Source organism: Hippopotamus amphibius, chromosome 1 (genome assembly GCF_030028045.1).
Source record: "Hippopotamus amphibius kiboko isolate mHipAmp2 chromosome 1, mHipAmp2.hap2, whole genome shotgun sequence".
Classification (NCBI taxonomy): Eukaryota; Metazoa; Chordata; class Mammalia; order Artiodactyla; family Hippopotamidae; genus Hippopotamus; species Hippopotamus amphibius.
In genome coordinates this window covers 21,601,436-21,626,445 of record NC_080186.1, presented here as the reverse complement: position 1 = coordinate 21,626,445, position 25,010 = coordinate 21,601,436, and the positions used below count along the sequence as shown (strand labels likewise).

Here is a 25,010-nt window from a genome sequence, read left to right as displayed (position 1 = left end):
TTCCATGGCAACAGATACCAACCAAATTCAGCAGGTGAGCACTCTAGCCTTCCTACCACCCCCAACATCATATTCCAGGGGTTTTAATCCACCATGACCCCCCTTTTATTCCTGCAGCCGCCCCTGCTTGGAGTGTCCCGACCTCCACCATTTGGAAACATCAAAGGTCTGAAGCTTTCCATGATCCTCTTCTTTTAGTGTCCCCTCCCTCTCACAGAACCACTGGGGAACTTTCCTTTCCATATTCTCTCAACATTTGGACTTACTTCGAGGTTTGCTAAACTATGTGAGAAAGTACTAGAACACCTGTCTCCCCTACTTTGAGACTTACCTGAGGTCAGGGACTGCCTCATTCATCTGCTGCCAGAGGGATTTTCTAACATCTCAGTCCAATCAGTCACTGCCCTGCCCTGCCTGAAACCTCCCCAAGGAAGTCTCCCCACTGTGGATGAGGAAGGTGCATGCGTGTGATGTATGTGTCTCTGGGTTTTCCAGTATTTCCAAATGAGAATGTCTTTACACATTTTTTTTTTAATTCTAATATTATATACTTATTTTGTTTTTACTTTTTTTTTTTAACCTATTTACTGGAAAATAATTGCTTTACACTCTTGTACCAGCTTTTGAGGGACACCAAAGTGAATCAGCTGTATTTAAAAAATATGGAACACTTCACAAATTTGCATGTCATCCTTACACAGGGGCCATGCTAATCTTCTCTGTATCATTCCAATTTTAGCATATGTGCTGCCGAAAGGAGCACTACACTTTTTTTTTTTTTTTTTAAGGAAAAAAATCCTTCATTGGCTTCCTGCTACCTTGAAATTCCCCAGCAAAGCTTACAGTGTGGGACCTGGCCTCTGCCTTTCTGATTCCTCCCTCCTGCCACCTACCAGCCATCGTCTCATCCTCCTTCCATGCCTCTCTCTCACTGGTTCCTCTGCCTGGAGAACCGTGGCCCACACTCCTCCATGCAGCAAATCCCTACTTGACCTTCAATGCTCAGTTCAATTGTCATCTCCCTAGAAGCCTTCCTGACACCCCGGGACTTGCTCATCTCTGCTGTCTTCACCCCATCTATCTCGATTACAGCTCACAGCATCTGAGCAGCATCATAAGCGTGCCTGTCTGTTTCCCTCTAGAAGGCAGGCCTCTTGTGGGCAGGGGCAGTGCACTTCCGTATGCCCAGTGCACACATGCTCAATCCATGTTAGTGGGAAGAAGTGAGTCCCCCCTCCCATGGTTTGCTCGCAAGCAAAATGAGGGACCCAGGCAGGATCTCACAAACCTTCTGACTCTAAATTTCTGAGCTGATAACGATGAGCAGTTTTTGGCAAGAAGTCACCAAACAGCTGATCTTGAGCTGCAATCACCCATTGCTGTCAATAGGTCCTCCACGGGGTCACCACCCTCTCCCACACTGGGGAGGGGAACGTGAGTCATCCCCTCCCCCGTTAGCAGATGGCCCCTTAGGGGCACAGGCCTCTGCACCCCTCAGCAGCACTGTGCTCACCTGAGCGACAGACTATTTGCTGATCCTGGTGGTGAACAGGAGGGGCTTACCTAGAGCCCCATCTAGAGCTGTGTTAGGGGCGAGAGGCAGCTAAGCCCCTACCTGCAGTGTTCATCTTTGAGAGGCACTAAAACATGATTGGAAGAAATCAGAAAACTGGTGCCAGGGAAGCCAGGTTTCCATACACACGTGCCTCCGTAGGCTGTGTAACCACCAAATTCAGCCAGTCCTACTTCCACTAAAGTCGAATGGACCTTTGAAGAGAAAGAGTTTTGCAGGCTTGGATATTCTCTACTGAGTCTTCTCTGAGATACCAATTCAAGTTTCACTCTGCAATTCAAATTCTGAAACCGAATGATGCATGACATAATCTCTCACCAGGAGGGATCTATATCCTTTATTATACCTTCTAGTAAGTTGTCCTTCTAGTAAGTTTTTGAAAAAAACTTTTCCTAAACTTCAGAACAAGCATCCAGCTCCAGTCTACAGAGCACAATGGCAAACCACCTAGGGCTGGCACACCCTTCCCTTTAACTCATCCCGGAGGCTGCGGAAGCGTGCGCTCAGGCTGGATTCAGACTCCAGTTTCAATCGTGACTTCACTATGTGAAATCATAAGGAAGTTTATCTTTGAGCCTGTTTTCTTAGCTGTAAAATGGGGATAAAAACAGTATTCCTCTTAGGGCCATGAAAATTAAATGATATGCTGTAGATAGTTGGGACAGCAGGCAGGTGCTCAACAGGTGACTGTTCACCAGCACTAACAGTACCTTCGCTTCGATGAGAGGAAGCTATCCTCATAAGACGAGGACACTCATTGTTACAGAAGCCAGGGGAGAAGTTGACTGTGATTTTACAGACCTCGGTTCTTTAACAGGCTGCTCCTGCTGTGAGTCCACACTCTCAATCTAAGTGATTTGGAAACTAGCTGGCATTTTCACCACAAAGCCACATATATAAGTTTCACCACACACAAAGTGCACTTCCTGCACAAGGGGTTCTAGTATGCAAGGCATACCCATCCAATCCAAACTCTGGCTGAAATCCCTTCTAAAAGTACTCAATTTTAGCTTCCTTTCACTCCTGTGCCTCCTGAGCTATAGTTCAAATGCATGCAGCTGTAACCAGAGGGCAGTGGTTATATCCAGGACAAGGGCCCCAAAGCCCAGTCTCCCTCATCAGGCCTTTGGCTCTGCCTCCTGATGAAGGACAGCAGGCACTTCTTAACCCACTTTAGTTGGTGAGGCTTCAGTCTGGGGACTGGAATCTCTAATTAGAATTTCCACGTTCATCAGGGGGCATCTTTATTTGTGGTAATAAAATGGGGACAGAGCATCACTTCACAAGCCTGACAGCTGTACCTCTGACAAATATTCCCTAATGGCAGTGGAAATAGGTGATGGGGACTGAATCACAAACTGCACCCGAATGACAAAAGTTACGTTTAATTTACAATGTAATAAAGGTTACAGGTAAAAAGCTACACATAAAGCGTGAAAAGGCCTATTACACAAATGTACAAATCTCTGTACAAAGCTCATATCAACGTGTCCTACCTTCATCTCCTATGTTTGTTAGCCAGGTCTAGTCTTGGAACTCTGGACGAGAGCTAACTGTGATTTGGGGGTGGGGAAGGGCCTCCGAACCAACATCTAAAAATGTCCTCTTAGAGACATCCATTACTTCAAAGTAAAATCGTTTCCTTTTTAATTGGAATTGCTCTAACTGGTCATATCCTTTAAAAATCGCCTTCATAACACACTCGAAAAGGAAAGTAATGCCTTAAGAGAGCAGAGGACAGTACTCTGGAATCAAATGAGAAACTTCAGCAAAGTAGAGTACTCAGCTTTGACAAGAAAAACAGGTAAAGTTCAAACAATACTGTAAGTTTAAAACTATCAACCTGTGTCTATGGCACTGGTCACAGATGAAGAAAAGTCAAAATCATTCTAACAGAAAGGACAAAAGAGAAAAGCCTAACTACTGGACCACAAAACCACTGACCCAGGAAAACACTTCTGAGTTGGTTTTAAACCTTAGCTTACCTGAAGAATTCTAAACTCTCTTGTTAATGAACCTGGAATCCGTGGCAACCCTTCTGCTACCTGGGACTTGCAAGGATAGTAAATATAAACTAGGCTGCTGGACCCACAAGGCTGGTGATGCTACTGTCACCTCCACAGCTCTGGACTCAACCTGAGGGCCTGGAGTCTCTCCCTGGGGCATGTGACTTTAAAAAAAAAAAGACCCTAGAAAGAGGAAGAAAAGAAAAAAGGAGATAATGGAAAGCCTGGGAAAGAGCCAGAGCGGTCTATTTAAAAGGATGTATGAAACATTTTCTCTGCAATGAAAGTGTTCTGAAGACAGGTCTTTCTGGGATATTTCAACCCCACCCCCAGTTTTAATATTACATGGTTAGGACCCCAGGAGACATTCTGAAAGACGATACTGCACACATGGAAAGTTTTTCTCCCTAGTTCATTAGCTCCCCCATCACCCCTCCACCCTGTTCCCACCCAATCCCACCCTCCTCCATGACCAAAAATATCAAATTAGTAAGGAAGGTGTGGGCTTCTTGCCCGGCCAAGCCTCTTTTGCATATTTCTTCTTCTTGGGTTCATTGACAGCTTCGGGGTTATAGACAGCAGGGTTTGGTGCAGGGTTCATGTTCACTGCTGACGGCACGACGGGAGTCAAGTCCACATCAGGAGCAAGGTTTGGGTACGGCATGGGCAAGCCACCGATGAGTGCTGTCCCATGGATGCCATGCGGCTGGGAGCCGGCTTCACTGTGCGTGGGGGGCAGGCCCCCATAGAGTCCTCCACTGAATGCAAAGTTCTGCATGCGCCTGCTCCCTGATTCCTCCAGGCCCAGGGAGCCAGGGCCCTCCACCCGCTTCTTCTGTGGTTTAGAGAGGAGACAAGAAGTGAGACACAAGAGTGCTGTTAGCTTCTTCTACTGCAGTCCTAGAAAAACTGGGGAAGGCCCCTAAACCTCTAACATGTTTGGTTTCCCAAACAACCCATCTCACTGTCATGAAATCTCAGGGTTTGAAGAGACCTTATAGTGGTCGTCTAACATGATGGCTCCCAAACACTGCTCCACACAAGGCGTTCACCAGTCTATGTCAAACCGAGGAAAATGAGGCCAGTGTGTGAACTTTTCATAAAGTAAGACTTATCCAGTTTAAGTGACTATTCTTTACCCTAAGGTCATACCCCTCGCCCTCTCTTTTTTTAATGTTAAAAATGCCCTTTCAGCAGAAATAAAGACACAGATGTAGAGAACAAACATATGGACACCAAGTGGGGAAAGCAGGGAGGGTTGGTGGGGAATGAACTGGGAGATTGAGATTGCCATATATACATTACTAATAAGAAAAAACTATCAAATTGTACACTTTAAATATATGCAGTTTATTGTATGTCAACTGTATCTCAATAAAAGTTCTTTAAAAAAAAAAAAAAGCCCTTTCAGGAAACAGAGGTGATAACAGATGGTAGTAGGTATTTCAATTTTTCTTTTTTGGGGGGAAAATAAAAAGTTAGTATCTTCCTGTTGGGCATCTAATTTTTAAACATTAATCTGAGAGCAGAACAAATCCGTAGTGACTAAAAGCAGCTTACTGGTGGAGTGGGAGGGAACTGACAGCAAAGGGACAGAGGGGAACTTTCTGGGGTGATGGAAATCTTCTATATCTTGATTATGGTGGTGGTTACCCAGATATATCTGTCAAAATTTTTTGATATATCAAAAATTTTCGATATATCTGTCAAAATTCAAATTATACTTTAAAGACAACAGAAAATTCCAAAAGAAGATGAAAAAAGAAAGGTGCTCAAGGAGAAATGTAACACAAATACTATGGAGCTGTACAGAAAAATTTCATCTTGTACTTTTTCACAGTGGATTAAAGTTCAATGAAAGATCCTCCTTCACCCCTCTACTCCTGTTGCATGAAACAAAGACTAACCAGGAACTTGACACATTTTATCAATCTCTTCTAATATATTCTAAAGATTAAAATAAAAAATAAAACTCACTATAGCATCTCTGACCAGCATCTTCCAATCACTTTTTGAATACCTCTACTAATAGGGATCTACTTCCAGGGGTCATTTGCTCCCTTCTGGAGCCCCAGCTGTCAGATAGTTCTCCACATGTTGAGCAATCAGAACATCTCTGTAACTTCCACCTCTTGGTCCTTCAACAGAGATGATCTTTAAACGTAATTCAGTGTGGGCTGGCTTTCCTATCTGTGCCATCCCCGTTAACAAAATAAAGGTGTAGGAAAAGCCAACGGTGTGGCAAAAGCCAAAGGTGCCATGCAACAATGTCTCTTCTTCGCCTAATAGCTTACTTTGAGTCAAGAAGGGAAAGCTAAAGAAAGGTGGGTCTCTGCACCCTGCTGGGAGGTAAATTTACAGACTCGCATCACACCATAATTTACATGCAGGATCAAGCTGGCTGGTCACCTGCAGCCTCTCTATGGCACTCCAGGATCCCTACACATAGATAGAGTAAAAGTATTTCCACAGTATGAAAAATGGGAAAAGAGCAAAGTATGTATTTTAAAATTAAGCACACACTCAACATTTACCTACACATTTGAAAGAGTGGGTTTTGAAACCAGACTACATGACATTTCAAGTACTGTCACAACATGCTTCCTACCTTGACAGGGACCACTGCAGTCTGCACCATGTTCCGGAAGCGACCAACTGAGGGATCCACATCCTCTGCAAAAAAGACATGAGGGCAGGGTTAGTTCAGTAACTGACTGGGAGGATGAAGGTTATAGGGCTCAATGCAAAGAAAGCAATCACAATAATTCATATGAAAACAATAAAACACAGCTGACACTTCAAATGTTTACTGGGGAGTAAACCACATCAAGATGGCGGAGTAGCAGGACGTGGGCTCACTCCCTCTTGCAAGAGCGCTGGAATTACAACTAACTGCTGAACAATCATCAACAGAAAGACACTGGAACGCACCAAAAAAAACACCCCACATCCAGAGACAAAGAAGCCACAATAAGACAGTAGGAGGGGCACAACAACTGCGTTAAAATCAAATCCCATAAATGCTAGCTGGATGACTCACAAGCTGGAGAAAAGTTATACCACAGAAGTCCTGAGGGTTCTGAGCCCCACGCCAGGCTTCCTAACCTGGGGGTCCAGCAATAGGAGGAGGAATCCCCAGAGAATCAGACTTTGAAAGCCAGTGGGATTTGATTGCAGGACCTCCACAGGACTGGGGGAAACAGAGACTCCACTCTTGGAGGGCACACAAAAGAGTGTGTTCACCAGGACCCAGGGGGAAGGAGCAGTGACCCCATAGGAGATGGAACCAGACCTACCTGCTGGTGTTGGAGGGTTGTCTGCAGAGGTGGGGGGCAGCTGTGCCTCACCGAGGAGACAGGGGCACTGGCAGCAGGGGTTTGGAGAAGTGCTCATTGGCGTGAGCCCTCCCAGAGTCCACCATTAGCCCCACCAAAGAGCCTGTAAGCTCCAGTGCTGGGTCACCTCAGGCCAAACGACTAGCAGGGTGGGAACACAGCCCCACCCATTGGCAGACCAGCAGATTAAAGTGTCACTGAGCTCCACCCACCAAATCAGATTAAAGTTTTACTGAGCTCCACCCACCCAGCCCAACCCACCATCAGTCCCTCCCATCAGGAAGCACCCACGAGCCTCCGAGACAGCTTCCTCCACAAGAGGACAGACAGCAGAATCAAGCAGTATCAGCAGTATTTCATCTTGTGGAACTGAAAACCACAGCCACAGAAAGATAGAGAAAATGAAAAGGCAAAAGCCTGTACCAGATGAAGGGACAAGATAAAACACCAGAAAAACAACTAAATGAAGAGGAGAAAGGTACTCTTCTGGAAAAAGAATTCAGAATAATGATAGTGAAGATGATCCAGGACTTTGAAAAAAGACTGGATGCAAAGATCAAAAAGCTGCAAGAAAAGTTTACCAAAGACCTAGAAGAATTAAAGAACAAACAAACAGAGATATGCAACACAATAACTGAAACGAAAAATACACTAGAAGGAACCAATAGCAAATTAACTGAGGCAGAAGGGAGAATAAGTGACCTGGAAGACAGAATGGTGATAATCACTGATGCAGAAAAAAATAAAGAAAAAAGAATGAAAAGAACTGAAGACAGCCTAAGAGACCTCTGGGACAATGTTAAACACACCAACATTTGCATTATAGGGGTGCCAGAAGGAGAGAGAGAGAAATGATCTGAGAAAATATTGGAAAAGATTATAGTTGAAAACTTCCCTAACATGGGAAAGGAAATAGCTACCCAAGTTCAGGAAGCGCAGAGAGTCCCAGGCAGGATAAACCCAAGGAGAAACATGCCAAGCCATATAGTAGTCAAATTGACAAAAATTAAAGACAGAGAAAAGTTATTAAAAGCAACAAGGGAAACACGACAAATAACATACAAGGGAACTCCCATCAGGTTAACAGCTGATTTCTCAGCAGAAACTCTACAAGCCAGAAGGGAGTGGCATGATATATTTCAAGTGATGAAAGGAAAAACCTACAACCAAGAATACTCTACCCAGCAAGGATCTCATTCAGATTCGACGGAGAAGTCAAAAACTTTACAGACAAGCAACAGCTAAGAGAATTCAGCACCACCAAACCAGCCTTACAACAAATGCTAAAGGAACTTCTCTAAGCAGGGAACATAAGAGAAGAAAAGGACCTACAAAAACATAAACAAAACCATTAAGGAAATGGTAATAGGAACATAGATGTCAATAATTACCTTGAATGTAAATGGACTAAATGCCTCAACCAAAAGACACAGACTGGCAGAATGGATACAAAAACAAGACACATATATATGCTGTCTACAAGAAACTCACTTCAGACCTAGGGACACATACAGACTGAAAGTGAGGGGATGGAAAAAGATATTCCATGCAAATGGAAATCAAAAGAAAGCTGAAGTAGCAATACTCATATCAGATAAAATAGACTTTAAAATAAAAAATGTTACAAGAGACAAGAAAGGACACTACATGAAGATTGAGGGATCAATCCAAGAAGAGGAGATAACAATTATAAATATATATGCACCCAATATAGGAGCACCTCAATACATAAGGCCAATGCTAACAATTATGAAAGAGGAAATTGACAGTAACACAATAATAGTGGGGGACTTTAACACCCCACTTACACCAATGGACAGATGATCCACACAGAAAATTAATAAGGAAACACAAGCTTTAAATGACACAATAAATCAGCTGGATTTAATAGATATCTATAGGACATTACATCCAAAAACAGCAGATTACACATTCTTCTCAAGTACACATGGAACATTCTCCAGGACAGATCACATTCTGGGTCATAAATCAAGCCTTGGTAAATTCAAGAAAATTGAAATCGTATCAAGCATCTTTTCTGACCACAGCACTATGAGATTAGAAATCAATTACAGAAAAAAAACTGTAAAAAACACAAACACATGGAGGCTAAACAATATGCTACTAAATAACCAAGAGATCACTGAAGAAATCAAAGAGGAAATCAAAAAATACCTAGAGACAAATGACAATGAAAACAGAACAATCCAAAACCTATGGGATGCAGCAAAGGCAGTTCTAAGAGGGAAGTTTATACCAATACAATCCTACCTCAAGAAACAAGAAACATCCCAAATAAACAATCTAACCTTACACCTAAAGAAACTAGAGAAAGAAGAGCAAACAAAACCCCAAGTGAGCAGACAGAGAGAAATCATAAAGATCAGAGCAGAAATAAATGAAATAGAGACAAAGAAAACAACGGCAAAAATCAATAAAACTAAAAGCTGGTTCTTTGAGAAGATAAATAAAATCGATAAACCTCTAGCAAGACTCATCAAGAAAAAGTGGGAGAGGACTCAAATCAATAAAATCAGAAATGAAACAGGAGAAGTTACAACGGACACCACAGAAATAAAAAGCACCATAAGAGATTACTACAAGCAACTATATGCCAACAAAATGGACAACCTGGATGAAATGGACAGATTCTTAGAAAGGTATAAGCTTCCAAGAATGAATCAGGAAGACACAGAAAATATGAACAGACCAATCACAAGCAATGAAATTGAAACTGTGATTAAAAATCTCCCAACAAACAAAAGTCCAGGACCAGATGGATTCACAGGTGAATTTTATCAAACATTTAGAGAAGAGCTAACACCCATCCTTCTCAAACTCTTCCAAAACATTGCAGAGGAAGGAACACTCCCAAACTCATTTTATGAGGCCACCATCACCCTGATACCAAAACCAGACAAAGACACTACAAAAAAAGAAAACTACAGACCAATATCACTGATGAATTTAGATGCAAAAATCCTCAACAAAATACTAGCCAACAGACTCCAACAACACATTAAAAGGATCATACACTGTGATCAAGTGAGGTTTACCCCTGGAATGCAAGGATTCTTCAATATATGCAAATCAATCAACGTGATACACCATATTAACAAACAGAAGGATAAAAACCACATGATCATCTCAACAGATGCAGAAAAAGCTTTTGACAAAATTCAACACCCATTTATGATAAAAACTCTCCAGAAGGTGGGCATAGAGGGAAACTACCTCAACATAATAAAGGCCATATATGACAAACCCACAGCAAACATCATTCTCAATGGTGAAAACCTGGAAGCAGTCCCTCTAAGATCAGGAACAAGACAAGAATGTCCACTCTCGCCACTACTATTCAACATAGTTTTGGAAGTCCTTGCCACAGCAATCAGAGAAGAAAAAGAAATAAAAGGAATCCAAACTGGAAAAGAAGAAGTAAAACTGTCACTGCTCGCAGATGACATGATACTATACATAGAAAATCCTAAAGATGCCACCAGAAAACTACTTGAGTTAATCAATGAATTTGGTAAAGTTGCAGGACACAAAGTTAACACACAGAAATCTCTTGCATTTCTATACACTAACAATGAAAGATCAGAAAGAGAAATTAAGGAAACAATCCCATTCACCATTGCAACAAAAAGAATAAAATACCTAGGAATAAACCTAACCAACTAGGTAAAAGACCTATACTCAGAAAACTGTAAGACACTAATGAAAGAAATCAAAGATGACACAAACAGATGGAGGGACATACCATGTTCTTGGATTGGAAGAATCAACATTGTGAAAATGACTATCTTACCCAAGCAATTTACAGATTCAATGCAATCCCTATCAAATTACCAATGGCATTTTTCACAGAACTAGAACAAGAAATTTTACGATTTGTATGGAAATGCAAAAGACCCCGAATAGCCAAGGCAATCTTGAGAAGGATGGAGTTGGTGGAATCAGGCTTCCTGACTTCAGACTATACTATAAGGCTACAGTGATCAAGACAGTATGGTACTGGCACAAAAACAGAAATATAGATCCATGAAACAGGATAGAAAGCCCAGAGATAAACTACGGTCAACTAATCTATGACAAAGGAGGCAAGGATATACAATGGAGAAAAGGCAGCCTCTTCAATAAGTGGTGCTGGGAAAACTGGACAACTACATGTAAAAGAATGAAATTAGAACACTTCCTAACACCATACACAAAAATAAACTTAAAATGGATTAAAGACCTAAATGTAAGGCCAGACACTATAAAACTCCTAGAGGAAAACACAGGAAGAACACTCTCCGACGTAAATAACAGCAAGATCTTTTCTGATCCACCCTCTAGAATAATGGAAATAAAAACAAAAATACATAAGTGGGACCTAATGAAACTTCAAAGCTTCTGCAGAGCAAAGGAAACTATAAGCAAGACAAGAAGACAGCCCTCAGAATGGGAGAAAATATTTGCAAACAAATCAACAGACAAAGGATTAATTTCCAAAATAAACAGTTCATCCAGCTCAATATCAAAAAAACAAACAACCCAATCAAAAAATGGGCAGAAGACCTAAATAGGCATTTCTCCAAAGAAGACATACGGATGGCCAAGAGGCACATGAAAAGCTGCTCAACATCACTAATTATTAGAGAAATGCAAATCAAAGCTACAATGAGCTATCACCTCACACCGGTTATCATCAGAAAATCTACAAACAGTAAATGCTGGAGAGGCTGTAGAGAAAAGGGAACACTGTTGCACTGCTGGTGGGAATGTAAATTGATACAGCCACTATGGAGAACAGTATGGAGGTTCCTTGCAAAACTAAAAATAGAACTACCATATGACCCAGCAATCCCACTACTGGGCATATAACCAGAGAATACCATAATTCAAAAAGACACATGCACTCCAATGTTCACTGCAGCACTATTTACAACAGCCAGGACATGGAAGCAACCTAAATGTCCATCAACAGATGAATGGATAAAGAAGATGTGGTACATATACACAATGGAATATTACTTAGCTGTAAAAAGCAATGAAACTGGGACATTTGTAGAGACATGGATGGACCTAGAGACTGTCATACAGAGTGAAGTCAGTCAGAAAGAAAGAAACAAATATCGTATATTAACAAATATATGTGGACTATAGAAAAATGGTACAAATCCACCGGATTGCAAGGCAGAAATAGAGACCCAGATGTAGAGAACAAACATATGGACGCCAAGTGGGGAAAGCGGGGACGGTTGGGGGGGAATGAATTGGGATACTGGGATATCAAATTGTACACTCTAAATATATGCAGTTTATTGTAAACAATAAATAAAAAATTAAAAATAAATTAATTGAAAAAAACACATTGTAAATCAACTATACTTCAATAAAATTACAAAAAAAAAACTACAAATGTCCACGTCCAACCCCTAGAAACTCTTTATCTGTTACCCAGAAATAAACTTCCCAGATTAGTCATCCAGCTCCTGCCTGAACATTTCCCTTGGGCATTCACTACTTTGAGGAGTAATTCATTCCACTTCACACATCATCAGAAAGTGAACAAAAGTCACTAGAATGAATGCCCCAATCTCTTTCAGAGGAATTCTTTTAATTCTTCTGCTAAATATAAGGATTCGTTGTTGCTTTTTTATGCTGAGCCAAATACGTGCTACTCACAGGCTCTGGTTTCGCCTACTCCTTCCTCCCGAAGGTCAACCTTACAAACATCCACCCTCAGGGTGCCTCCCTCCAATCTACTCTCCCTCATGCACAGTTCCCAGCATTCAGGGACCACTTTCCATAGTTGGGAATCTCCTCTTCCCTCAAAACTAAATAACAATTGGGAGATTGGGATTGCCATATATATATTACTAATAAGAAAAAAAATATCAAATTGTACACTTTAAATATATGCAGTTTTTTGTATGTCAATTATATCTCAATAAAAGTTCTTAGAAAAAATAAAAGGACTGGAAAGCAAAAAAAAAAAAAAAGAGAGAGACTACATAACACATTTAGGACTTCAGGCCATGCTTGCATTTAGTAACACATTTGGGTGAGTTCTGCTCAGAACACAGGCCACCTGCTTACTGTCCCCCATTATTCTATTAATGCAGTCTTAAACTGTACTTGATTAGTTTCCACATTCCCCTGATGCCTCAGACTGCATTCTGAACTAACTAAAATCCCTAGATCTTTTTTTTTCCCCATGAGCTGTCACTGGAGCAGATTTTCTCCATTTAAATAATTGATATTTTGAAACTAAATGCAGGAATTGAAAGTTATTCTCACTGCATTTCAATTTGGGATATAAAAGCAATTTGTTAGTCTGGGATCCTTGTTTCCATCCATGAAGATTTATTTTCAAACAAGATTTTTGGAATCCCAATTTCACCTTCAGTATATACACTATACCTCCCAGCTCTATGCCATCCACCTCCCAGAGTACCTGAGATATGACATGAGCCCAATAAATGAACGCTGAATGATGGAACAAATAGGTAAACTCGGTGGCCTTCCCATAAACTGAAGCTCTCATCTTGCTGACGTTTCCATACAAACTAGCTATAAATTACGACCTTACAGAGGCAAGTCTTCGATGCAGTTAATATTGGCAGAAAGTTCTCCAATCTTAGAGTTACCAATCATACACGGAACCCCATGAAGACAAGAGTGTCTGCTCTGACCTACACTTAAAACTCCACTGTGACACAGACATACTGGATCAGCAAAGGAGAATTACAGCCTTGCTCTGTATATTGAATTATATGGGCCCCTCCTCTAGCTATCTCTTTCACATTGCAACTGGATAAAGCTTGAGTGTTCAGGGCACTCCATCAACATGCAGGCATACCTTGTTTTATTGCACTTCACAGATACTGAGTTTTCTTTATAAACTGAAGGTCTGTGGCAATCCTGCATCAAGCAAGTCTATCAGTGCCATTTTCCCAACAGCATTCATTCACTTTGTGTCTCTGTGTTGCATTCTGGTTATTTTCACAATATTTCAAACTTTTCCATTATTATTAGTTTTTATAGTGATCTGCGATCAGCGATCTTTGTTGTTACTATTGCAAAAAGATTATAACTCGCTGAAGGCTCAGATGATAGTTAGCATTTTTTAGCAATAAAGTATTTTTTAATTAAGGTACTTTGTCTTTTTAGACATAATGCTACTGCACACTTAACAGACTACAGTATAGTGTAACTTTTACATGTACTGGGAGACCAAAAAATTCGTGTGACTTGCTTTATTGTAATACTTGAACCGAACCCACAATATCTCCAAGGTATGCCTGTACTGTGCAAAATATCTCCCTTCAAAATAGCACCTGTTATCCTAAACCTTGTTGAGAAAGATTACAACTGACCTACAGATTGTGTACCCTACTCTCTGAGATCTCAGCTTTTTCATCAGAAAAAACTAGGAAGATATCTCACCTGGGTTGATGATCTCATCATCTTCACTGAATGTCACCCGTGAGTTCTTCCTCTTCCTCTTTGGTCTCTGAATGTCCAGATTCCCCTCCTCAATGGTGAGAGTGGAAATCCGCTTGTTGTGGGCAGTGTTGAACTCTGTCAGGTTCTGGGCCAGGGTTCACACAGGAAAGACAGGAATAAGTACACAAGGAATTTGAAGGAGAATAGTACCAAATAAAGGGCAGGACGGTATTGGGAGCTAACCCTGACCTCTCTGCACAGATGAAATTCTCTTCTGCATTCAGAACAGATTCATTATTGTCCCTAGACAGCAAATACCAGCAAGCCTCATTTGACAGAATGTGGAACATCTTCATTGACTAGTGGGGCAGTGATATTCAAAAGGGGGTAAAGGACCTTGAGCTGAAAACAGGTCATCTGTGTGAAAACCCTTGAGTTGAGGTTTTGGCTTTTTTGAAGAAAGGTTATCACGTCTTCACGCTGAGAATTAAAGGAATGCAACTAGGAAGAAATCCAAGAAATGTTTTTAAGTAACAAAACAGAGATGAGAAAGGACAACTGACAGCTTCTTTCCCAGTAGCTCTCTCCTTTAAAACTTGTAAGTATGTTGCCAGTGCACTGAATATTTGGCATTAATATCTTGTCACTCCCCATCCCTTCATCTGGCCCCATTTCTATCCATAACTATCCATCCAGCTCACTGATTAACTTGACCTCAGCACAGCTGCCTGCCTCTTCCAGATCCCCTGGACTTATTCCAATCTGCATTGCAGTTTGAGACATCCCAAATGTCTTGAAAATAAGGACCCAGAGATGACCTAACACTGAACTAAGAGAGAGAGGGAGGCACGGGAGCAGCCTGAAAGAGAACAGGCAAGAGTAACTGCCAACCAAGTTCCTGGCTATGAGGCTACTTCTTTAGAACAAAATAACTTCTAAGTTGTAAGATTTCAGTTGTGCTTTTCTTTCTAAGGGCTGGGAAACTGCCTCAGTATACAAGAATAGTGAATGCATGTGGGTGGTTAAGGACAGGCTGGTGTTTGATCTACCTGGATAGACCAGTCACATCAATGCAGTGATAGACATGTGAAGACAAAAGCTACATCACAAACTACTGGGGTCAGCTCTCAAAAAGGAAAACCTTAGCACATTAAAATTAAATCTTGTAAAATTCATGGCCTTCAGAGCAGCCAGGCCCAGAGCAAAAGCAGTCTAGTTCTACTCAGAAGATTCTTGGGCTGATTGGATAATTTCAAAAAGAGCTACATAAATGAATGAAAACTTCAATCTCTGTAAGCCAGTGCTGTTCAAACAAACTTTCTGGATGATGGAAATGTTTTCCATCAGTGCTATTCAGTATGGTTAATCACTAGCCACATGTGACTACTGAGTACTTGGAATGTGGTTAGTGGTTAGTGGTTATTGCACTGGACAGTGCAGCTCTAGAGAAACGTAACTCCCAGCCTTGGCTTCTAACATGCACTGAAGGTGCACAAGAAGACAACCATAAGGGTCTACTAGCAGGACACCCAGTCTCCTAGTTAGCCCTGGTTATACATAACCAAACCCACACAATGCAGCTCTCCAAGGGCCACACCACACTGCCAAAGTGGCAAAGGCTTATTGCTGGGCTCAAGAAAACCTCCAGCTGCTAAGTCACTGGCATTTCAAGCTACATAGAACAGCTACATACTGCAAAAACCAGAGTCCCAGAAGACATAACAATGACATAGACAATGGAATTACATCAAGCTCTGTTTCCTCCTCTGGAAGCCCCAGTAAGCCCTTGAGTTCATCATCCTCTCCACCCATCTTCTCATCTCCTTTCACAGCCGATGGCAATGTCTGAGGCTTCTCACGCAGAGTATATGCCCTTGTGGATGCACCAAATGAGACCGTGGAATCGATGGGAATTTGTTGAGGCTTGTGAGGCTCCAACCGAATGTGACCCAAGAAAGTGCCGTGTGCTGGGAATAACCAAATCAGAAACGTAAGAGGGGAAAAGAAAAAACAAATAAACAAAAAAACTAACCTGAGTTGTAGGAGAGTAGCTCCTGCCAGCGTATCAGTTTTGTTTTTTTAAAATGGAAATGACGCTGGGTCCACTTTGCATCCCTTGCCATGGGTCACAATGAAAAGGAAACTCCTTCACTGAATCTTGAATCTCTTCAATGGATTTCTTACACATCTTCAGACCTGCTGTTACCCCACATAACAAATACCACTGCTTGCTCTCTGCTGCCAGACAGGCTTGGCTCCATTCTGGGTCCAGCAGGTATGGCTCCAACCCAGGAACAGCCATGCCCCACAAGGCAGGAGACAGGAATTGCTATGGACTGACCTCTCCAGCCCCAAGTATAAGGAACATAGGAATTGCTGGACTGGTGGCAGTTATGCTTGGGGTTTCCCCAGGATAAGAAATGAAGTTGGCTGAAACAGGTGCAATATCAATGGCAAGGCAAGCCAAAATCCTACTGGAAAGTCTGGATATATTTCCATGTCTGCATTCTGCATATTACGAAATGGAGAGAAAAGATGAGATAAATTTGCAAGTAAGTACTTATGAGATCAGGCTCTCCAAAACCATCATATAAGCATATTCGGGTGATGTGTGCATGTGTACGGGGATGGGGGAAAGGAGTAAAACACGATCAACCCAGGAGGCAGATCCTTTACATTTCACGCTGTAATTACATATAGACAAAAATGAACAAACTTCAAGGCCCCATGCAGTCAAGTCTCAATTGCATTTCTGGGATTATCTTTGACAAACTTTAAAATCTTATTAGTTGGAGTGTGTTCATAGAATTAAAATTGACATTTAGTAGTAGTCAAAGCAAAATGTAGCTAGGATAAAGAACCCATTATAAAAAATTAACTTTTGCTCAAAACAAGTTTTTTTTAATGTCCTGTACAACAACTCTACTACATTAATGGAGCTAATCACAGCTTCTGCTTAAATTGGACCACAATCTATCACCTATAAACACATTCCCTAGTTCCTGGGAGCTTTTTTTTGGTTCTCTGTGTATACCTATTGCTCTCTCCAGGAAAGTGCTCCTCAAAACCCTCTTCTCTCTCCAGTCATCAATTATTTTAGTAGAATAGGAAATACCACAGGAATGGAGAAAGACTGATTTAAAAACCAAACATAAACTTCCTTGATGCACAATAAAACATGATTTCAAAACTGAAGAACCCAAAGAGCATTTTCACATTGCCCAAAAGGGAATGTGTGAAATAGGATGGGATGTGAGTTACTTACTACTGTTGAGATCTATTAGGAAAACTCTCTTCAGGTGCTTGTGGTAGACCAAGGCAGCGTGGACCCGAGAGCAAGACTGGTGGTCAATGGTAAAGTCACACAAATCAGGGTTTCTCCCAAATAAGTAATACTTCTTCTCATCAATAATCAGTTTCTAAGTAAACATTAAATTAAATATTACTTAAAGCTTGTTTCAACAGGGTTTAGCAAAAATTCTTCCAATAAAGTAAGTAGAGCATTTTAAGATAAAATTCCTTGTCAAAGTAAAATATATATATATATATATATTTCTGACTATTCTTCAAGATAAAGAGCTCAGAATAATTTACTAACATTGGGGGATGGATGGCAATTATCTCCCCAAAAATAGTGGTCAAATCTTTAGTGTTGATATGAAAAGAGGTTTTCCTAATCCTATTAGATGTAAATGGCCTGCAAGAGTGGTTGTCTTCTGTCCAGATAAAATTTAAGATTTCACTGAATTTTAATTTTAGGTCAAGCAAGAAGTAAGAACACAAAGCATGCCTATAAAGTAATAAGACCACTTTTCAGAAAAATATATATTCCAATGAAGATTATCATTTGGTTGGCAAAGGAAGGGAATATAAACACCTATCTATATTCTAATCACGCTGCCAGAGCCCCAAAGTATTTTTGGAACCCTCTTTAGAAACTAGAATTACATTAGCCATCATTGTATGAGCCTCTAAGTCTAACTATATTGTCCCATTTCATTTTGGTCACAAAAAAGCATTACCCAGATTTAACTCTAAGCAAGTATTTGCTGTGTCCAAATATGGAACAACCTCACTGGGCAAAGATTTTCCAGGTTTGGCGGAAGGGGATGTAGGGATTCACATTTATTGAAGGGCTATTATCGCTAGACATTTTAAGCATTATCTTATCTAATCCTCAAAACAACTCTGTGATCCAAGCATCACCTTTATTGTTAAATATAAGGAAATAGATTCAGCAAAGCCACTCATCCAAGGCAGTCCAACTGGTTAAGTAGCAGAGCTGGGATTTAAACTCAGGTGTGAATGACTGGCAATGCTAATATTCTAAACAAGAGTGCCATGGATCTGAAACAATTCTGAGAAGAGCTCCAAAATGTTTCTAGCCACTGCTGTGGCATTGAAAAAAATGAAACTATATAATGCCCCAATATAACAGCAGAAAAGAGGATTTTGCAGACCAGCAAGCTGTTATTTTAAAAATCGTAGGGGTGACATAGCACTGTTAACTTTTGCCAAATGAGAACTTTTTTTTTTTTAATTGTCACCAACCAGTATTATAATCATTTTATAAAAGAAAGGTTATGTTAAAAAATAAGTAGGAAGGACAAGGATAAAGGACCACTCTTTGAGCTGAATTTAGCTTTATGAAAAACTCACTACACTGTCTTTATTTTTCTTTTAATCCTAGATCAGTGAAGCCTTTGCCACAGATTGGTTGTAGACTGGGCCATCATAGGTGAAGAACTCTAGATAAATTTTTGCTAAAACTTCAGTTCTTGAAATCTACAATTTGAGTACTTTGAAAAATAACCCTCATTCATATACATTACGTTATTCCTTTACAGTTTTGGGATTTTTTTCTGACCATGTCACATGGCTTGCAGGATTAGTTCCCCGACTCGCACTCTCAGCAGTGAAAGCACCAAGTCCTAACCACTGGGCTGCCAGGGAATTCCCTGTTTTTCCTTTAAACACAAGGTCTCACTAAGCTCTAGTTCACTTTTCACACTATGCTCCTCCTAAAATTCCTGAGGAAAAATAAAATAAATAAATAAAATAAAATAAAATAAAATAAAATAAAATAAAATAAAATAAAATAAAATTCCTGAGAGAAGACAGCAACAAAGCTGAGTAGGGAAGTATAGTCAAATTAGGATGGTACCAGGCTAGGAATCAAGAGGCTTATATTTCATTCCTGGCTATGTCTCTAAACTCACAGTGGGCTACAATTCTCCCCTATGCTTTAGTGTTCTTACAAAAACCAGAAATACACCTCACTTACTGATAACAGATAACAACTACTGAGTACTTATGTGTCACATACTGTGCTATGAGTTTTATGCTATGTCATTTCATCCTCACAAGGTACTATTACTCCTATTTTTATAGATAGGAAAAGAGAGGCACAAAGAAATTAATATATGCAAGTTCACACAGCTAGATATTTACAAACTGGATTAGAAATTCAGGTCTGTCTGACTTCAGAGTCTAAGCTTTTTTAACCACTACATTATATACTTTCTTCACTCTTCCTGCCACTTTCCCACCATATGGCAAAAAACATTTTAAGGAGTGAACAAGTACTATGGGTCACACTCAATTTTTTTTAAACACTCACTTACCCAGGTCCTTTCCAGCTTAGCCTTTAAGGTTCAAAATAGGTATGGGAGTCACGTCTGGGAAACCCTGTCCAGCAGTGCCCATCTGCAGCTGGCAGAGCTTGTCCCAGGCCCCTAGCGCTAGGGAGCACCAAGATTCAACAAGAGCCTGCCAGCTCAATCACATAATCATCCCCATGTCTGCTTAGACCCAAGTATTAAGACTTGGGTTAAAAATAAGACAATGCTTCAGAATTGAGAGAGCCCTGAAATTTCAACATCTTATTCTCTCTAGGTAATACCTATATAGGGTGAATTTCACTACATTTCTCACTCATATTTATATGTACATAGATTATGTCCTCATAAACTTAAATTTGCTAACCACAGTGCTCACAGGCTAGACTTAAAGAAACAGTACATAAGATCACCAGCTCTTGGGTTCTAATATAAAACTGACCACATTTCTATGATTCTAAGGTGCCAATACCAGAGATTTAGGTGTTTAGAAGGGGAAAAAAAAAGAGAGAAAGGGTCTCCAAGTTAAATATACACATTCACTATTAAAAGCATCTTAATTATAGAAATGTGAAAATGTAGGGAAAAAATAGTATGCCTCAGGAGCAAGAAAATGTGTGAATTCTTGGACAACATGCTTATTCCGTCCAAGTGAATGAAATAATGTATTGGTCTTTCAATAGTCACTAAGCCACAATTTCTTAACTAGCTATGGCTAATATCATTATTCAGTTGTGCCTCTGAGTTATAACTCAGAGTGTATCTTTACACACTGGGCTTAAAAGACTCAGGGCTTTTGTTTTAATATTGCACTTCTTAAACCCAGCTATCACAACACATCACAAGCCTCTGACACAAGGCTAGGACACAGATAGCTCGGTTAGTATCAAGTGCTGCCTAAATCCTTAAAAAATAAGCCCACAACTTTGTGGCAACTCAGCACACCTAAAAGCACTGAAAGAGAACATATCCCTAAAAGCACTGAAAGAGAACATATCAGTTAATGGAAACCAGTAATCAGAAGAATATTTGACAAATTAGAGTGCTTTGAAAATACAAATTATTTTGCAAAGGAATATGACATTATCATTAAAGCTAGGCCTTCTTGTCTGTTTCTTCCTGTTGCAAACTAAAGATTTACTAAATTCTGGTTAAAAAAAAATAGATTCCTATAAGTCTATTTAGCAACAATATTTTATATGTGTGGAACAGTCTGTAGTATAAAAAAAAAAAGAAAGACATTTTAGCTAACTTAATCCCTTGAATAATCCTGATATTTTGTAACCTTTACGATAGAAGAACCCATGACAAAGGGGTTCTAAGTGACTGGCTCAGGGCTTGAAGAATTAACAACAGAATTCATCATAACCCACGACTTAATACTTTGCAAAATTTGTGGGTATCTCTACAACATCCTGAAAGTGAAAACAATGTATTTATAGAACATCCTTCAGGAGATCTCACAGATAGCTTCTCATTATGGAGTGCAATGTTTTTACTATATACACCAAAGAAAAAATAACTACACGCAGTAATAGGGCCTTGAACTTAAATTCTATCAGACAGGAGTCAGAACTCCACAGTCATAGTTGGCTTAATCTCCATTTCTTGGTAAATAAATGGTAACATAAGGATTAAAAAAAAAAAGTACACAACCTAATAGCTAATCAAAATTCACGTTCTCTTGAAGTTCTATGTGGTTTTCATTCTAGAGACTTGTAGAAAAGCTAGAATTTTGCTAACCTTGTCCTTTATATACTTATTTCGATTATAATCATATAAATTTTTGTGTAATTCTGTCTTTCCCATCAGATGATTTCTTTGAGGGCAGGAACCATATTTGTTTTGTTCACTGCTGTAGTTCCTATGCCAAGCACAATGACTGGCACATAATAAGCACTCAGTAAACGTTTTAAATGAATGAATGAATTTTGCCACCATTTCCACTCTCTTTTTTGAGCAAGTGTCTTAATTTACCACCTTCTTTGAAGGGCTTTGGCTTGAATCTCATAAAAACAACTTAAAAGTTAAATTCAATCTACATCATTCACTTTCTTCTTCAATTATTGCAGATCTTGCACCTTCCACACAACTTCATGTACTCGGAGAAAAGGAATTCACCAAGCTATAGGGCATCCGGTTTGACGGAGGCCTCAAGCCCATGATCTATTAAAACCCTTCATTTGGAAGGTGAGAGAAGTCACAAAAAACTGAGTGTCTGTGGAGATACACGGTTTGAATGTGTTATATCACCATGTGCTTTTAATAGAAAAAAAAATCAGGATGAACGAAAGTAGCATTTCTGGAAAACAAAGCACAGGAGAGGGGGTGGAAAAGTGAGTCACTGGCAAAAATCTTTAGTGTGATGGGATAAAAAGGGAAGACATGTATTACCATACCTCAATTAGCTTGTCTCCTTTGACTACATCCAGATGTAAACCAGGAGGGGGTTTACCTGCCCTGAAAAATAAGAGTGAAAAAACATTTTCTGGATGAGTTTGTACATGCCATTTACAATCATTATCCCATTCAACACTGCAGCTCTCCTACCAGCCTATAATTAGTTCATGTTCAAGCAGAAATGTCATCTACTTCACTGTTATTATAGCTCCTTTCTACATTTGACACTCACTTCCCCAGTGATTCAATTGCTCTAAAACATATTTTAGTAGATCTGTATTTAGAGCAGCACCAAAGAAACCTATATTTTAACACTGGATTATCCACTCTGGAGAGAAAGCGGCACAAAGAGTGCAAGTACTATGGCTGGGGTTGTCTGGTCACTTGGGAGTTTGAATCTAAGATTTGCTACTACCACTAATACCCTACAAAGGTAGAATAAATCAGCTGGTGTTTGGGGCTGATCAAGATGAGACTGATCACAGGATAAGCAGAGGGTACTGTCCTGAGCTCTGAGGCCAAATCAGACATACGTAATTAGGGAGCCAGGGCAATCCAAAACTATGCCCATGAGACCAGGTACCAATAAACACAAGAGATGTTTGTTAATCTTGAACAGGCCATTCTACCATGGCATGTTTAAGGCAACTTTTCTTTATACTCCTATCATCATACCATTCAAGGGAGATACATATACATCAAAGCACCTAACTCAGTGCCTGGTGCATACCAGACGCTAAGGCAATCGTAGGTGATCTTATACAGTCTCTTGTAACTCTTAAGTTTACCGTCCTGGCCCATCTTCTAAAATCAATGCAGCAAGGAACCAACATGCACACAGATTTTGTAGACTGAAGCAACTGGGTATTACAAACATGCAGAGGGACCCAGAAAATAGCCACACATTCACTTGCTTCATGTGTTTGCTCCTTTGAAGTTTGAAGGATGAACAATCTTGCCAGAGTCCCTACATCTGCACACACAAAAATGCATCCGTTTACATCTAATTTAAGATGCAACACAGTCATCTCACAATCCTGACCCAACTCCTCTATGGCTGTTGCTGGTAAGACAGTGAACTGGACAAAAGCCCATTTTGTCTGGAAAACAAGGAAAGCCAAGTTACGTCCAAAACATGCTTTCTGAACTCCTACTATGTGCCAGGCTCAGACCTAGGAACTGGGAATCTAAAGATGCACTAGGCAGCCCTCGCCCTTGAGGATCTCAATATAACGGAAGCCAGAGAGTAACACATAAACAATACACTGCCATGAGCAGAAATAGCTCTAACTCGCATGGGTCTCCTTGCAAGGCAATCCATGTGTATTCACCGTGTACTCTAGTCAAAGACTAAAATTATTCCATTATTCCCAAGAACTTGCGAAGGGAGGAAAGGGGTTCATCCTAACAAGCAAGGATGCCCTCTGGTGCCCGGCTTCGCGCTGGTCGCTGAGAGCGCAGGGGTAGGTCGGAGCCGTTCCTGCCCTCAGGGAGCTCCCATTCCGCGAGAGACAGGCAAGTACCGCACCCAGGCTGCAGCCACACCCGCGGGATGCGGGGCTCTGAGGGGGAGGCCGGGCCCGGGAAGCCAGCTCGTGCGCGCTCGGGACAGAGAGCAGGGGGGCAGGCAGGGTGCTCCACAAGAGCACCAGGCACTCAGTCAGGAGTTGGGGTAAGTTCGGGGCCAAGGCCCCGAAGCGCCCCGGCAACCAGATGATTGCCGGAGGGGCTGTCTAAGCGAGCGCCTCAGAGCCCTCAACTCTGGGTTTCCTCAGTTCCTGGGCCCGGGCTCCAGGCTCCCGGGTCCTCCACACGCCGCCCGGCCCGACGGACAGTTCTCCCTCTGTCAGTCCCAGGGTCTTTGGGCCGTTCGCCTCGCTGCGAGAAATCATCCGCCCGGCCAGCCCCGGCCAGCGCGGGCCAGGCCACTCCAGCGCTGGTCGCCCCGCCACTCACCAGGTCGGGCAGTCGAACAGCGGGAGGCTGGAGCCGGAGTTCGCGGCTGCCGCCATCTTGCGTCTCCCCCTCCCATTTGGCGGGCCCGAAGCACGCCGGGAAACTGGAAGACCCAGAGGGGAGAGGCGGCTTCCCAGCAGCCTGTGCGTATGCGCGCGCGCGCGCACACACACCCACGCACGCACGGACGCACAGAGCGCTTGTGGTAATGGTGGAAAGTGGGATCGGGTTTTGAGGTCTTTTTCGGTGTTTGAGAGTGTTGGCCTTCTTACAGAGGCCAGGGCTTTCCTTGTCCGGGAGTTGTTTGAGGAAAATGGGCTCGTAAGGAGGGGTTCGGTTTCCCTCTACGTTCGTTTTGCAAACACGCTCCCAGACTCTAAAACCTTGCCACTCCACCCTTACTCCGGGCTTGCACCGTCAGCCTTTGGACCCCAATCTGGAGAGAAGCTAGAGGGTAGAGCTCAGAGATTGAAAACCTCCAATCTGCTCTGTTTCTCCTCTTCCGGTCCTCCGCAGAGCTGCATGCGCCGTACTCACTTAACCACTCTAACCCAAATCCGGCCCATGAGGGCTTCTGTATATTATCTGCGAAGCTACCTTTGGGGGTCATCTCAACTCTGGATAAACAGGGGCTAGGGACGGATCCAACCAAATGCAGGCGTCCAGAACTTAAATGTGCATGAAT

The 25,010-nt window shown here is 41.4% G+C and overlaps 1 protein-coding gene and 2 non-coding genes across 6 annotated transcripts; all 3 read right to left on the bottom strand.

The window, feature by feature from the left end:
• Positions 1 to 656: 656 nt before the first annotated feature.
• LOC130842364 (U6 spliceosomal RNA) lies at positions 657 to 763 on the bottom strand. The gene has a single exon (XR_009050413.1). It is a non-coding gene; the product is annotated as a U6 spliceosomal RNA (small nuclear RNA).
• A 2,179-nt stretch (positions 764 to 2,942) lies between these two features.
• PPP1R8 (protein phosphatase 1 regulatory subunit 8) lies at positions 2,943 to 24,485 on the bottom strand. 4 transcript variants are annotated; one of them, XM_057702054.1, is made up of 7 exons: positions 24,326 to 24,485; positions 22,369 to 22,429; positions 17,617 to 17,770; positions 16,098 to 16,318; positions 14,352 to 14,496; positions 6,188 to 6,252; positions 2,943 to 4,414 (listed from the first exon to the last, which is right to left on the bottom strand). In XM_057702054.1, the coding sequence occupies exons 1-7, from the start codon at positions 24,379 to 24,381 to the stop codon at positions 4,061 to 4,063; spliced, it is 1,056 nt and encodes a 351-aa protein (XP_057558037.1). In that variant the 5' UTR covers positions 24,382 to 24,485; the 3' UTR covers positions 2,943 to 4,060. The 4 variants fall into 4 exon arrangements, with proteins under 4 accessions (XP_057558037.1, XP_057558046.1, XP_057558055.1 ...); XM_057702063.1 differs by lacking the exon at positions 24,326 to 24,485 and adding an exon at positions 23,284 to 23,798; XM_057702072.1 differs by lacking the exons at positions 22,369 to 22,429; positions 24,326 to 24,485 and adding an exon at positions 16,384 to 16,859 and having other exon boundaries at positions 17,617 to 17,754.
• Positions 20,700 to 20,865, bottom strand: LOC130843410 (small Cajal body-specific RNA 1). Its single transcript, XR_009050939.1, has one exon. It is a non-coding gene; the product is annotated as a small Cajal body-specific RNA 1 (non-coding RNA).
• Positions 24,486 to 25,010: the final 525 nt, after the last annotated feature.

Coding starts and splice junctions, on each gene's coding strand:
- PPP1R8 (XM_057702054.1), bottom strand. CDS start 24,381: ATGGCGGCAGCCGCGAACTCCGGCTCCAGCCTCCCGCTGTTCGACTGC. Junction 16,319..17,616: donor CCTAATAGATCTCAACAGTA/GTAAGTAACTCA, acceptor GGTTATTCCCAG/CACACGGCACTTTCTTGGGT. Junction 4,415..6,187: donor CTGCAGTGGTCCCTGTCAAG/GTAGGAAGCATG, acceptor TCTAAACCACAG/AAGAAGCGGGTGGAGGGCCC.